Source organism: Penicillium nucicola (genome assembly GCF_028828085.1).
Source record: "Penicillium nucicola strain IBT 29836 chromosome Unknown utg000008l, whole genome shotgun sequence".
Taxonomy (NCBI): domain Eukaryota; kingdom Fungi; phylum Ascomycota; class Eurotiomycetes; order Eurotiales; family Aspergillaceae; genus Penicillium; species Penicillium nucicola.
The window spans coordinates 2,157,642-2,171,308 of record NW_026643132.1 but is presented as its reverse complement, the minus strand read 5'-3'; the positions used below and the strand labels follow the sequence as shown (position 1 = coordinate 2,171,308).

Sequence of the window (13,667 nt, the reverse complement as noted above, 5' to 3'; positions counted from 1 at the left end):
CCTGATACGCAATTGACACGCCTGTCCATAAATACTCCACCCGGTTTTCATACCATCAAGATGAAGGTCACAAATGCCTTGGTGCATGCCATTGGGGTGCTCAGCTCTCTCGGTGCCATAGTCGATGCAAAGAGCCCTGGCCATTCTCGAACTGATGCATGCCACCCTAAACACCCATTTAAGCCTCTTCCTGCCTCCAATGCCAGAACAAAGACTTGCCATGTAGCCAACCATGGCAACGGCAAAGACGATTCGGCAAATGTCCTGTCTGCATTGCACAAGTGCAACAATGGCGGAAAGGTCATTTTCGATGCTGAGAAGACTTATACCATTGGAAAAGCACTTGACATGACATTCCTCAAGCACGTTGATTTGGGTACGTATTACCGCGGGCCTATTTAGATAAGCTGGGACTAACAATGAACAAATAGAAATCCAGGGCCATGTCCAATTCACCAACGACACAGATTACTGGCAGGCAAATGCCTTCAAACAAATCTACCAGAACGCTACCACATTTTTCCAACTCGGCGGCGAGGATGTCAACATGTATGGTGACGGTACCCTTGATGGAAATGGTCAGGTCTGGTATGATCTGTATGCAGAGAATGCTCTCATCTTGCGCCCCATCCTTGTTGGCGTTATTGGATTGAATGGTGGTACCATTGGTCCTCTCAAGCTTCGCTATTCGCCTCAGTGGTACCACTTCGTGGCCAACTCGACTGATGTGTTGTTTGATGGGATTGATATCTCTGGGTTTAGTAGCAGCAAGAACGTGGCCAAGAATACTGACGGATGGTATGTTCATTTCAGCACTTTGGTCCTTGGGTCTATACTAATGGCTTTTGATAGGGATCTTTACCGGTCGTCGAACATTGTCATTCAGAATTCTGTCATTAACAACGGAGATGGTATGACTTCCTTTCTCGTTAGTTATTTGCAGCGTAAACTAACTATTTCAAAGACTGTGTTTCTTTCAAGCCCAACACTACCGAGATCCTGGTTCAGAACGTTCACTGCAACGGTTCTCACGGCATATCTGTAGGGTCTCTGGGTCAATACGAAGGCGAGGTTGATATTGTGGAAAACTTGCTCATTTACAACATCTCCATGTTCAACGCTTCGGTACGGAACCATAACCAGATGAAATTGGACATGGCTAATCTCATCGTATAGGATGGTGCTCGTATCAAAGTCTGGCCTGGAACTGCCTCTGCTCTCTCAACTGATCTCCAAGGTGGCGGTGGATCCGGTATTGTGAAGAACGTCACTTACGATGGAATGACCATTGACAACGTCGACTATGCGATTGAGGTGACTCAATGCTATGGTCAGAAGAACCTGACTCTTTGCAACGAATTCCCCGTACGTATTTCCTAGCTTATCATGCACTACCCAGACACGCCGAGCCGACTGACAAATTTTTGCGCCATACAGAGTAGCCTCGTTATCGAAGATATCCTCTTCACCAACTTCAACGGCGTGACATCGGGTAAATATGACCCTAATGTGGGAACAATTGTTTGCTCTAGTCCGGATGTGAGTACCTGTAACAAATGGATCTATAATACAGCGTCTAACCTTCTTTCAGGTTTGCTCGGATATCAAGGCCACCAACATCGATGTTACGAGTCCCGATGGTGATGATAAGTTTACATGCACGAATGTACGTCTCTCAATTTCTCAATACACAGGAAGGCTTGCTGACAATTTGATTTCTACGTTAGGTTGATGACAGCTTGCTGGATGTGAACTGTGCTTAAATATATTGTTACCATAATCCCAAGTCTAATCTTTGGACCTTTCGCAAAATGTTTCACATTAGGGACCAAACTAGTGATCACAGTATAGGCCAAGAATATATATCTGGAGAACATAGGAATATGCACCTAAGTTCCACAAGAGCAGCGCTCAGCATGTTGCAAATACCAATGTCTTTCTCATAACCTATCTGCGATCCTACGTCCATGGCCTAGTTTCGAGTCTGCTTCCCATAGATATATCTGCAATCGAATACGAACCACACACTAGAAGCTACTTGTATTCCGCGCACCGAGTATGCTGGGTATCTAATTCCGCAGTCTTGGCCTGTGGGAGTGAGACAGCAAAGCAAAAAGTCTGTCCGAGGGTGGCCATCAGTAGAAAGATCAACACGAGGATCTCAAAGGATGATCTATGCCCGGAAATCCCCCAGTTCCCCACTGAGGCGGCAGATGTCAGACCACGAAATGCCTTTCTATTTCCCTGTTAGGGCTCATCCTTGCCGCATTTGATTACACGGTGAATCCAAGCTCCCCCGCGAACGCCAAGGTTTTACAGCAAAAGCAAAACTGCGGCTTAATTCCGGTATATACAGTGAAAGATGCGGGAAATGCGTGGGGAGTCTGTTTTGAGGGGTAATCCTCTCCCAATTCCGAGAGTAAACTTCTAGAACTCAAGTTTGGATATCACTTTCGCACAAAATGGCACCAAAAAGAAGCATCATTATTACAGGTGAGTAGCACAGTAGCCCATAACAACAATGAATCCTCCCTGATCCAGCTCTAAGGCGGTGCCTCGGGAATTGGCCTTGGTATAACCCAGCACTTCATCACAGAGCCAGAGACACACATAACGATTCTGGATATAAGTTCCGCAGCTGGCACGCAGACACTCGAGAGACTACACGCGGAGTTCCCATTGGCAAGTGTTTCATTTGAGCAGTGCGATGTCTCCTCCTGGGAGAGCCAAGCGGAGGTTTTCAACAGGGTTGTCGATCAACAAGGCCGGATAGATATTGTCTTCGCCAATGCTGGTATAACAGAGAAGGGAACATTACTACCGGAGAAAGATGGAGACAAAACCAAAGACCCCGTGAAGCCAGATCTCTCTACTTTGAATGTGAATCTCGTCGGTGTTGTATATTGTGCGCAAACCCTTACTCAACGTCTCGAGATTCACGATGTTGCTGCTAACAATAGCCAACAGCAATCAAGCTCGCGACACATTATATGTCCTACACCTCCGACACGGCAAGCACATCCAAGGGGTTGATCGTCTGTACAGCTTCAAATGCTGGCTTATATCCATTCGCAATGGCGCCGATGTACGCAGCAACAAAAGCCGGTGTCATCGGGCTTGTCAGATCTCTTGCACCATCGCTGGCAGTGGAGAGAATTCAGATCAACGCGCTGGCACCTGCTGTGATTCGTAAGTTATACAAGAGAAAAGAATGAAGACGGTGAAACGTATTGACAGCCCAGCAGAGACGAACATTGCACCAAGTAGTGCCTTGTTTGATTCCATGATCTTGACACCAATGTCGACGGTCACGAAAGGCGTTGCGCAGTTTGTAGCTGACCCATCACTGACGGGCCAGGTGGCTGAATTACATGGCGAACATGTTACTTTTGCGGAGCCACCGGCGTATGTGGATGAGGATACTGGGAAGAATATTGCTATGTTTTCTAGTCTAGGGTACGCATGAGATAGTCGTTGACGGGGATTAATACTTAGAAATAAAAACAGATGTTGTTATTCATGAAGCCTCCAAGGCTTGTAATTCCAAACTTATATAGACAAGCCTCTTGCGAAACAACCGCCCAAAAGATAATAACTTGAACCAAGTAAGAACGCCCAAGGATGTCTAAACAACTTGTCCAACCCAACCCAGTCCAATCCGCCATTGTCATTAGACCAACAAAAGAACGCCCCAACCTGTATATCCCTATCTATAATGTATAAATTTCTTGTAAAACAACCCACTACCACTATACTTCGTCTTGGTCGTCGCGCAGCAAGACTTTCAGCTTATCCAACTTATCCTCACAGTTGACTTCCATTCGCATAACAACATCCACGGCATCCTTTTTAGTAATCAGCATTTGTGATACCAACCAAAAGTTGTACCCGTTTTTGTAGAAGCCCATCGAAGCCCATTCCTCTGACGAAATTCGGTTCGTAAGTACGCCCCAGTGTTCATGCCACCGGCCTAAAGCAGCCCGGATGGCAGTGAGAATGGAATCTTCCGGAATTGGACTGGTTTCACGAGAACTCATGTTCGAATCCTGCGTAGGTTTCTTGACAATACCCATTCCTATGAATGGTCCCAAGAGGGTCATGTGGGTGTTGATGAAGGAGAAGAGTACTATAAGAGAGTTAGTATTTGCATGGTCAAATAGAGTTAATGGCAATAATGACTTACTATGTATTAATAAGAACATGTCAAAAACAGTTAGGTCAAGGGAATTTGACTGGCGCGATTGAGATTGTAATTGATCTTGCGATGCCTCTCGAGATGACATGCTCTGGTGAGATGTCCCATAACTTGTTCCTTGAAACAAGCTTTGAAAAGAACCCAGAAGGGTGACTTCACGTGAAAAACAGAATCCTGGCTCCGTGAACGGATGCTCAGAGCGGAAGAAAGGTTCTTGACATGGTAAGTCACATTCTAACTCGGTGTGCGTGACACGACAAGGATAATTCTGGTAGAAGAAAAAGGCGGAGTCTAGAAGTGCGACTATGCAGATAGTCCTTGGGTATGTTAGCAAATCAAAGCGTATAGCCTCTGTAGACCTGGAAGGCATGGATACGAACCGTATTCGACACTCTTTCTGAATCCATAGATCTTCTGTGACGTGGTCGGCCGCATCATGTCTGATCTTTGTCAACTCCATTCGACGCGCAACTTTGACAAGTTCGGTAAAACGGGTTTCCAATGCGCGATATCGTGACACCCGATGTCCCGACCAATACTGGACGGTAAGAATGATGAACCCAGCCTGGAAGTTTTGAAACTTGGTCCAGTCATCTTTTTCCCCAATGTGGCACCGATTGCCAGAGAATATTGTGCTCACTTCACTATCTGCCGAGAAGACGTCATTTGAGAAAACAAAAAGCTCCACGAAGTCCAGGATTCTTTTTGCAATGAAGCATTCCCTCTCGTCCCCACTATACATAGCACCCATAAACACTATCGCGGCTAGCAAGGGTAGAGGTGCTGTCTCCGGATCAAACGAAGAGTGGACGTAAGCACAGCTGGGCTGCCAGTATTTGAAGTAAAGAAATATGCATTTTCGAATGCGTGCCGTCGTCAAGAAAAAGTTGAAATCTGCGGTGACTTCTGCTTGCGCCTTAGCATCGAGTGGAACCTGCCATGCTCGTGCTAATATCGCTTGTGTCAATGCCATCGCAAAGGGTCTTTCCGGTTCGAAGATTGAATGATCGTCATGCAGACCAGAACCTGAGGGTGGATAGACGGCGCCTTCCAAATTGATTCCATCGGCATTGTACGAATCATGCGCTGGTCTCATTCCATTCGCGAAAGGTACGTTCAAGAAATCCAAAAAGGTATCTGGGGCGGCGAGTGGTGCAGCAGGGTCCGCGCCAACGAAGCTAGAAGAATACTCCGGTCGCTGACCTTTGATATAAGAGAATCCGCTTCTTTGCGCCTCTTCCATATCGACGCGGTGGTGATAATTAAGGCTGCGGGCCCGATCGCTTCGCGGGGGAAGTCGAAAGTTCTCTGTGAAGCTGTCCGTGCCACCATTGAGTAGGAACTTGATCGACCCGCGGTCCGATGATGGTGGTTCATAGCTCTGTGGCTTTACCGGTGGCCCTGCATGGATCGGAATTGTGCCCTGTTGTACCCCAATTGGCGCAGCAGGTGTACCTTCCCCGTACTCAGGAATACTCGGTCCAGCAGTCCGTTCATTGTTGCACTCGAGGTTTCGCTTTTGACACGATCCGCAGGGGCTTTGTCCGTCACATCGCAATTTCATCGAAGTACACTTATGGAAACAGACAGGTCAGTTTATAGGAATAGGCGCGATCTGATTGCCAACCTACAGATTGACAGGCATGCCTCCGTCTACCCCTCTGGCCCGTCTCGGGGATCTGCTGGTCCCCGCGTCTGGCGCAATCCGTGTAATGGTCGCGAAGATTATCACTGGAATGTTGCAATTAGTGAACCTGCTCTCCATTCCCTGGCAATCGGACTAACCAACGTGCGAACGAGTCATTACAGAAGATACAAGAGTACGGCTTCTGTCCGGAATCTGTTAGGGATCAGTACAGGTAGACTGAGCTGCAGTGCGGGGCACATACGGCGTAAATGATGCCGTTTCAGGTGATCAATCCTAGTAAAGCCCCGCTGACAGATATTGCAGCGAAAGTGCTTGTCTGTCGGCTTCATGATGGGCCATCGGGCACAGTCCGGGGTAGCAAGAGGTCGAAGTCTGGGGTGAGGTGAGAAGTTGAGTATGTGTATTGTAATGGTCTTGGGGTAAAAGTATCCTTCTGCCGGCTAATAGAGCTAAAGACTACTTGGTAATATAACGAAAGTGGTATGGTATTGTATGATTACTACCGTCATCACCACTCCGCCATCACTTTCGACTCGAGGCCTCGGCTTCACCTCATCGTTACCCACGTCTGATCTATGATTGGGTGTTTTATTGAGATTTGAAGCTTCATTCAGTGTATTGCAGTTGGCTTCGATCAATACGTCGTATCTCATAACATTCCTTATTCATCGCCCCCCACCCCCCAAACTAGGAGCAGACCCCCGCCGGAAGGGGAAAGTCGATCTGTTCATCGTCCAGGTAATCTACATTTATTACCTCATTCTTCTCGTTCTCAGTCCAGCCATCTCCAAGCCATCCAGAAGCATTGTCGTCGACGTACTCATATTCAAAATCTTCCCATCGAGGATTTTTGAACGTTTTGATTGAATGCAGCGATGAGCCTGCTATGAGTTAGCCACATCCAGCCAAGGTGGCTGCAGAGCACGTACCTGGCCAGAGAGCAGTGATCCGACCATCCTCAGTGCCGCCTTTATACCAGCTGCGGCACTTGCTACTGAAAACAGTGCCCGAAAAATACTGATCACAGTACTTGGTGAACCGCTGGACTGCCTCTGGGCGAACACTCATGGCTCGAATATTGTCTCTCTGCATCTTGAGAACGCATTCGGTGAAGTAGTCCACCGATTTCTCAATCAGGACTAGGAGGTTTCCTTCTCCCAAGCCTGCATTAGGGCCAAGAGAAATGAAATAATTCGGGAAACCATCGGTCGCGACCGACAGGTAGTTCTCCGGTGTTTCCTTCCACCGCTGCGACAGAGTAATACCTCCGCGACCTTTGATTGTGAATCGAGGAGTGCAGGAGGTATCGAATCCTGTTGCACAGACAAGCATATCAATTGGTCGATGTTGTCCATCCGCTGTGATTATCCCAGTCTCGTCTACTTTCGTAATATCTGAGGTGACAATTTCGACCTTATCATCTGTCAGTGCTTCCAAATATCCTGGTCCTGGGGTGAGACGCCGACATGCTGGCGGGAAATCAGGGATGAGCTCGTCAGCGAGCTCGGGCTTATTGCCCAAACGCTGCTTCATGTTCTGCACGAACATCTCGTGCGCGCCGAGCTGCATCGGATTGCCGGTGAGTGTGGCTCCATGAATGGATTGCAGTTCTAGCTCAACGGCTTGCTCGGGTGTTAGTTCTTCACATCCACTTCACTTCTCCGAAAATGTGCGTACCTTTACGGAAGGTCTGGTACACTTGATGATCCTTCTTGAATGTTGCAATCTCTTCGGGGGTGAAGGAAACTGTCTCTTGTCAGAACTAACATACGATAGCCATTTAGTCGGTCTTACAATTCTCCAGGGCCTCGCCTCGCTTGTCAATCTCTTCTCGTGCAAATGTTGGCGCTAGCCATGTTCGACTCCGCACATAATGGTCAATGTGAGGTACATCAGGCAACAATGCAGGAACAATCTGGATACCACTGGATCCATTACCGACAACTGCGACACGTTTACCCTACCGAACTTTTAGCAGAGCTTTGTGCAACCTAGTGCGACACATACGCACCTTGTAATCATAGTTCTCGTCCCAAGTGGCACTGTGCATCAATTTGCCCTTGAAGTCATGAAGACCAGGGATACTAGGCCACTTCCAGGCATTCAATGCACCTGTTGCCTGGATCAAAATATCGCAGTGGTCTTGATATATGGCTGAGCTATCGAGATCTTGAATCTAGAGATCAAATCAACATTTAGATCATCATCGAGAGACAATCGAATTACCTGCAGCTTCCATTTTGAATTCTGCTCATCCCATTCAGCCTCGGAGATTTGCTGCTTCAACTTGATGTATCTCATGCACCCATACTTGTCAACAACTCGCTTCCAGTATTGATGGATTTCGGGAGCTCTGGCATAAAAGGTAGACCATTCCTTATTTGGTTCGAAGGTTGCTTGGTAGGTATGTGCTGGAATATCTGGAATCACACATCATCAATACGAGGTTTTCACTTGCGGGATTCTCTGCGTGGAGTGTCGTGTCCAAGATACTCACCACAGGCACATCCCGGATATCGATTCTCGAACCATGTCCCTCCAATGTCTGCATTCTTCTCATATACGCAGAGCTCCAGGTTTGGGATCCTTTGGGTGAACCTAATGCATGCGATAATCCCCGAGATACCAGCTCCAATTACAACTACCCTCAGCGGACGAGCTTCATCGATAGACCGGTTTTGCACTACCCATTCTGGGGCTTGACTAGTCGTCTGTGATGGTTCCTGTGATGTCTGGGGAATGGGCTTGGAGTCCGCACCAAAGATGTTTGAAAGCCGCCTGAACATGCTGCAGAATAAGTGTATAAAAAGAGAACAAAAAGCAAGAACAGACGAGGCGTTGACCGGAAGCTTGCCTCGGATACAAAAATTGTCGAGGGGCTTTTTCTCTCTAATTTTGTACATTGGCAGCTAAGCCGCCCCTTTGTACTTGTAGCCAAACCCCGCTGCTGGTCTTCTCACCATTTCCTTAGCGCAATTCAAGCGCCAATGTTGTTGAAACGGCCCCATGTGGTGGAGACTGCTCTGCCGCACTAAACCACCTCGCCTATTGACCTTCTAACCCCGCTACATGTACATCTTTATCTAGCGTCGGATATAGATTACGCTTCTACCTCCAAGTGAGTTGCTCGCCGACCCATAGGTGGATGCGTGAATGGAAGGCAGTGGATGTTAGGGGACCGGAAATCCCCCAAAGTCGATACCCACTTGGGGAAAGCGGCAGTGGGGTCTCCGCAGTTTCCAGGCTTTGGCTGAGACTCCGGATTTAAGTATAGGGGATCGCCTCGTATTGAGAATCATATTGTGCCGAATCTCAATTCCATTGGAGGTTCCCCGGATATTCGAGAATATGGGGAGAGGGGTAGGTTTGGCTCATAACTACGGCAGTTAAATCAATGGATGATGCGCTCCATTCCGCTGTGAGTAATATTACCGTTATAATACACTATAAGATAGTGATTCTTGGCGTGTGAGCTTCACCTAGTAAGTTAGATTATGGGTCTATGACTCGTATTCAATCCTTGCTTTCGTGCTTGTTATCAACCGAGGTATATTGAATGTATTACCTAGCTTTGACTAATAAGCTTACCATCAATTGTATTATCAATTTTACGATTACTATTGACTTTATAATGGCCATTGAGCTTTGTTGATTCAGGTCTATTCATCGTACGATTGAAGCACAATAACTATCAAGATCTCCAAGTCACAGAAAAGGTGGTACATTTAACAGGAAGTAGATGGGAATAATTTTTTTCAGAAGGGTAGATACCAGGAAGATTTATGACATGGAAAAGTCCAGTCAACCTAACCGCCGTCTTCTAAAAATATATATATCAAATAGTCACTAAACACACCCTTGCAACTCTTGCGATACCAAGCTTCTACGGCCTTCTACTTACCGAATACGTTTCATAGCATCTCATGACCATATCTACGGAGGGGTGAATTCTACTGAGGATTTACCGAATAGGGGAGCAATACGCTAGACATGCAAGTCCGATGATAATCCTTGGAGCAATTTTGATCTCAGAAACCCTTTGTTATTGATCCAACTACATAGTAGCTTCCGAGGTCTCGCGAAAAATATAGCATAGATTCATGGCAAGTCATTCAATTTCAAAGTTTTGCTTCTTGAGGTCTGTATCGAGCCGGTTCATTCTTTTCCAGTAGAATAGCGGTGGCACTGCCATATTTCTGGTCAATTGAAGGGTTCTTCATGCGTAAAAATTGTGATGACTCACTTTCAATGCTTAAAAGCAATCCTTTCCACAGTGGCATTCACCAGTATCTTTGTTGCAGTATCCATACTTGTCGGAACAGCAAGAGGACGGGTTCGCCTCACGGCAGTGGAAAACAGAACATCTCTTGACAATCTCAGCGGGAGCAGGGATTGGAGCAGGGATCGGAGCAGGAGATGCTGCTGCAAAAGAAACGATAGAGAGGACAATAGCGACTGAGACGGAGATGAACTTCATGATTGCGTGAGAGCTTTCAAAGTGGATTTTTGAATGTGGTAAATGTATTCTGATGAGAGATGCCTTCTTACAGCTGGATAGCATGCTTTATTTATATATTCATCTTCTACAGTACTCATGCGACTGTATCAAGACCATCCATCACCCGGCCTTCCAGGGTTGTTTTTGGCCCCAAGGTTGTACCACGAGTCCTGGTTTCTCCATGCCGGCGCAGTCATCATGTAGACAAGTAGGATATAACGTTACTGGCCGCGGGACGCCTGATCGACACTGAACGCTCCAAATTTGGTCTCAATCTGGCTTGCTTGTGGTGGTTCACTCATTGAAATCTCTTTTTCACTGGTCCCGAATCAAGGATTGTTGAAAGTTGACTAATGAGGTACGCAGGTTGTACAAAATAGGCATTGTGAACCATGCGCTGTTGGCGTGGAGGTGATAATCCCTTGTGGTTTACCCCTTGCGGCTTGTCGATCATCGAGATGCACAGCTTTGAAATAGGTTAGAATTCGCCAATAATCAGCCTCCCAGAGCCACTCATGCGTCAATATACAAGAAAATAATGTTGAGATTATGTACAATGGTCAAATCTGTAACTCTTGATATAACAAAGAGGTTGTATGTGGTTGAACTTTTCCGTAATATCACATGCTTTGAGGTGTCAATCTGATACCAATAGATCACACGTCAAACTTTATCCAAGGCGCAAAGTACAAGAATTGAGGCGCCGGGAGCTACAAACCTTGACTTGGCGAAGTGCGTCTCGGGTTTTGCTTGGCGGTTAGGGTAGGTGGCCTGATCAGAGTCCTCCTTGACTGGAACGGGATCAGTCGAAAGTCCGAGGTTTCAAGCCCGAGAATGCATGTTTTTTTGCTAGCGCTCAGCCATGCAGCGTCAATTGAGGGGCAACATAGAGCAGGAATTTATCTCCTCACTAAAAGACTCAGAAGAACAGTAAAAGTTCAACCAGAAGCTCCAAGATATGTATCCCGCATCAACACACTGATCCATAGACAGAAAGAAGAAGAACAGGGCCAGCCCAGGATTAAACCGAAAAATAAAATCCAATTGTTCGTAGCGGCGCATACTTCCGTTTTCAGAAGCTGAAACAAACTTGCATAAAAATGCAGCATTAAATACTGTAGGTTCACGTATATGCCAAGAAGCCTGCAATTGTTTCCCTGCATTTCTGAGCTAGAGTAAATGCCCAGTCATACAGACGGATGCGTTGATCTCCCGTATTCCCGCCACAAGCGAGGGCCGAGCAATGTATGTAACCTCACTTGTCATTTGTCATTTACGTACTACTTGGTTGAACGTCCTGCAACTAACGTATGACAACGACATATGAGAACGACTGGAAGAATTGGAACACATTTGAGCAATGTTGTGAAACTGCGTGGGTTCAGGCATCAAGGGACCAAGAACATAAATTCGCTAGTGGCCAAACCAAACTATCTAGACTACATTTCTGTTACAGCTGAGCTTTACTGCGAGTATCTCAAACAACTATCAGATGTAAATTGACTATCAGTCGTAGGTTTCAGCTAAGGGTCCCGACATATAAACGTGCCTATGCGACAAAAACCTCTCGATTTTAAATCTGCCACGGCTTCTATTCGCGGGGGTAGAGCTGAGCTTTAATTTCCAGAGCACTTCTTGAGACAGTAATCTCCACTCTGTTAATTTGATTAGTAGGAAGCCAAGGTAAACAAAAAGGATACATACTCCACCGTCGATTCTGCAGAGTGTGAAACAATTGTTGGTTGGCTGCGAGTCCAGTCAGGTTCATAAGCCTACAGCAGTGTCATATTGAAGGCCATAACATACCACTCTCTTTTCAACTTCGACAGGCGAGGCAAGTGCCAGGCCGATAAAGGTCACAATGGTAATCATGGAAAAACGCATACTGAAATGCTCCGCGAGGCGATATTGTTAGGGACCTGAAGATTCTAGGAGGAAAGATTGATTGTGAACTTTCACTCAAATTGGATATTCCCCAATTTATATGCCGCAGTTATCTATCTACTGAATGCCTGCCTACCACACTGACACACTGACCGTGAAGAAGCCGCCGTGCCGAGGATTGTGCCCCCATAACTCGTGCAGTCTTATGTGCATATAGTTGAACGTTGTAGGAATGGTAACAAAAGATGTTGATTCGTGGTCCAAGAAACGCCAAGAATGATCTGCGAGGGGAATATGCTATTTGGGCCAAATGTATCATATTTCTATAAGCTGCCTTCAACTTCAACTTGGGGGCCTTGCAGTGCCAACTGATTAATTGTATTGCAATGTAACCTCAGCCTCATAGCCAATCAACCAAGTGGGGATATTTTCGCAGGATGTGAGGCGTCCATGTCTGCGAATTTGGGTTACTGCCTGTCTTGGCCCTCAATCATTGATGCTATATAAGATCAGTCACCCCCGGCCCAAGCTGCCACCTCAACAGTCCATACTTCAAGGAAGCATTGTTTCTCTCCATCTCACAACTCAATCCTCAGTCGTCGCATTCCTTCCAATAACCTACAGAATGAAGTTCTTCATTGCTTTGCTCGCCTTAGCTGCGTTTGCTGCAGCCGAAGCTGGTCCAAACCTGGAAGCCAGAGCTGGATGCTCCCAAAAGGGCCAATACTGTAATGGCGGTACTTTCCTGTGCTGTCCAGGCCAGGGTAGCTGCTCAGGCAATGTGGTATGTCTGCCATTTCTTTACCCTGGGAGTTGGGTTTCACGTGAAATCCGGTAGCTAACCACAAATGTAGTGCAAGTAATCTATGATTAAACAAGAGCTTGGTAGTCTTGGACTGTGGGCGTGATCTCTTGGAAAATATGACCTGCCCCAGAGGCCGCCACTGGTGCACACATGCGAGGCAACGAAAGCCTACCTGTTTCTAGCGCACTATAGCCTACTTGCAAGTGTCAACATTTGCTCAATTGAGACCTACAATCACTATCAATATTTACTACATCATGCCAAGATATTTCTCATCTGTCTCCAGTACTTAAGAGGAACCCTTCCACCAACCACAGGACTGATCATTAATCTGCGGATGAACAACAGGGCCAACCTTGGAAAAGAGCAGATCTCCGGATATACGGACATAAGCCCAACCTTAATTGGCCCTCGGAAATAAGTCAGATGACTGGAACGCGTGACTGTTGATTACCTGAATCTCACCAATCCAACCCTTGGGAACTGTCTTGGATGTGAGTGGTGCATTTCACTCCACACTCTCGGCTTTCCCCCTCAAATCTCCCCCCGCGGTGAAAGCTACTCCAACTATGGTAATATTGCCTTTGAATACTATATAGTCGATACCATGGCATTCTTCTTGTTTGCATTTTCAATT

General features: G+C 46.6%; 7 protein-coding genes across 7 annotated transcripts; 3 read left to right on the top strand and 4 right to left on the bottom strand.

Annotated features, from left to right (window-relative positions):
- Nucleotides 1-60: 60 nt before the first annotated feature.
- N7511_008324 (putative extracellular exo-polygalacturonase) lies at nucleotides 61-1,763 on the top strand (the record flags this gene model as incomplete). The annotated part of the gene is made up of 8 exons (XM_057130701.1): nucleotides 61-376; nucleotides 432-798; nucleotides 853-911; nucleotides 965-1,125; nucleotides 1,177-1,365; nucleotides 1,438-1,539; nucleotides 1,592-1,666; nucleotides 1,728-1,763. 8 exons carry the CDS (start codon nucleotides 61-63, stop codon nucleotides 1,761-1,763), a joined length of 1,305 nt encoding a protein of 434 aa, XP_056982484.1.
- A 699-nt stretch (nucleotides 1,764-2,462) lies between these two features.
- On the top strand, nucleotides 2,463-3,466 carry N7511_008323 (putative short chain dehydrogenase/reductase; the record flags this gene model as incomplete). Its single annotated transcript, XM_057130700.1, has 4 exons — nucleotides 2,463-2,493; nucleotides 2,549-2,905; nucleotides 2,968-3,189; nucleotides 3,246-3,466. 4 exons carry the CDS (start codon nucleotides 2,463-2,465, stop codon nucleotides 3,464-3,466), a joined length of 831 nt encoding a protein of 276 aa, XP_056982483.1.
- A 283-nt stretch (nucleotides 3,467-3,749) lies between these two features.
- Nucleotides 3,750-5,759, bottom strand: N7511_008322 (uncharacterized protein; the record flags this gene model as incomplete). Its single annotated transcript, XM_057130699.1, has 2 exons — nucleotides 3,750-4,126; nucleotides 4,586-5,759. The coding sequence occupies 2 exons, from the start codon at nucleotides 5,757-5,759 to the stop codon at nucleotides 3,750-3,752; spliced, it is 1,551 nt and encodes a 516-aa protein (XP_056982482.1).
- A 771-nt stretch (nucleotides 5,760-6,530) lies between these two features.
- On the bottom strand, nucleotides 6,531-8,629 carry N7511_008321 (flavin-containing monooxygenase; the record flags this gene model as incomplete). Its single annotated transcript, XM_057130698.1, has 7 exons — nucleotides 6,531-6,724; nucleotides 6,773-7,465; nucleotides 7,521-7,589; nucleotides 7,638-7,803; nucleotides 7,855-8,019; nucleotides 8,070-8,263; nucleotides 8,341-8,629. 7 exons carry the CDS (start codon nucleotides 8,627-8,629, stop codon nucleotides 6,531-6,533), a joined length of 1,770 nt encoding a protein of 589 aa, XP_056982481.1.
- A 1,466-nt stretch (nucleotides 8,630-10,095) lies between these two features.
- N7511_008320 (uncharacterized protein) lies at nucleotides 10,096-10,320 on the bottom strand (the record flags this gene model as incomplete). The annotated part of the gene is made up of 1 exon (XM_057130697.1): nucleotides 10,096-10,320. The coding sequence occupies one exon, from the start codon at nucleotides 10,318-10,320 to the stop codon at nucleotides 10,096-10,098; it is 225 nt and encodes a 74-aa protein (XP_056982480.1).
- A 1,612-nt stretch (nucleotides 10,321-11,932) lies between these two features.
- Nucleotides 11,933-12,225, bottom strand: N7511_008319 (uncharacterized protein; the record flags this gene model as incomplete). The annotated part of the gene is made up of 3 exons (XM_057130696.1): nucleotides 11,933-11,996; nucleotides 12,046-12,113; nucleotides 12,148-12,225. 3 exons carry the CDS (start codon nucleotides 12,223-12,225, stop codon nucleotides 11,933-11,935), a joined length of 210 nt encoding a protein of 69 aa, XP_056982479.1.
- A 625-nt stretch (nucleotides 12,226-12,850) lies between these two features.
- On the top strand, nucleotides 12,851-13,088 carry rodD (the record flags this gene model as incomplete). The annotated part of the gene is made up of 2 exons (XM_057130695.1): nucleotides 12,851-13,009; nucleotides 13,080-13,088. The coding sequence occupies 2 exons, from the start codon at nucleotides 12,851-12,853 to the stop codon at nucleotides 13,086-13,088; spliced, it is 168 nt and encodes a 55-aa protein (XP_056982478.1).
- Between the last annotated feature and the right edge of the window lie 579 nt (nucleotides 13,089-13,667).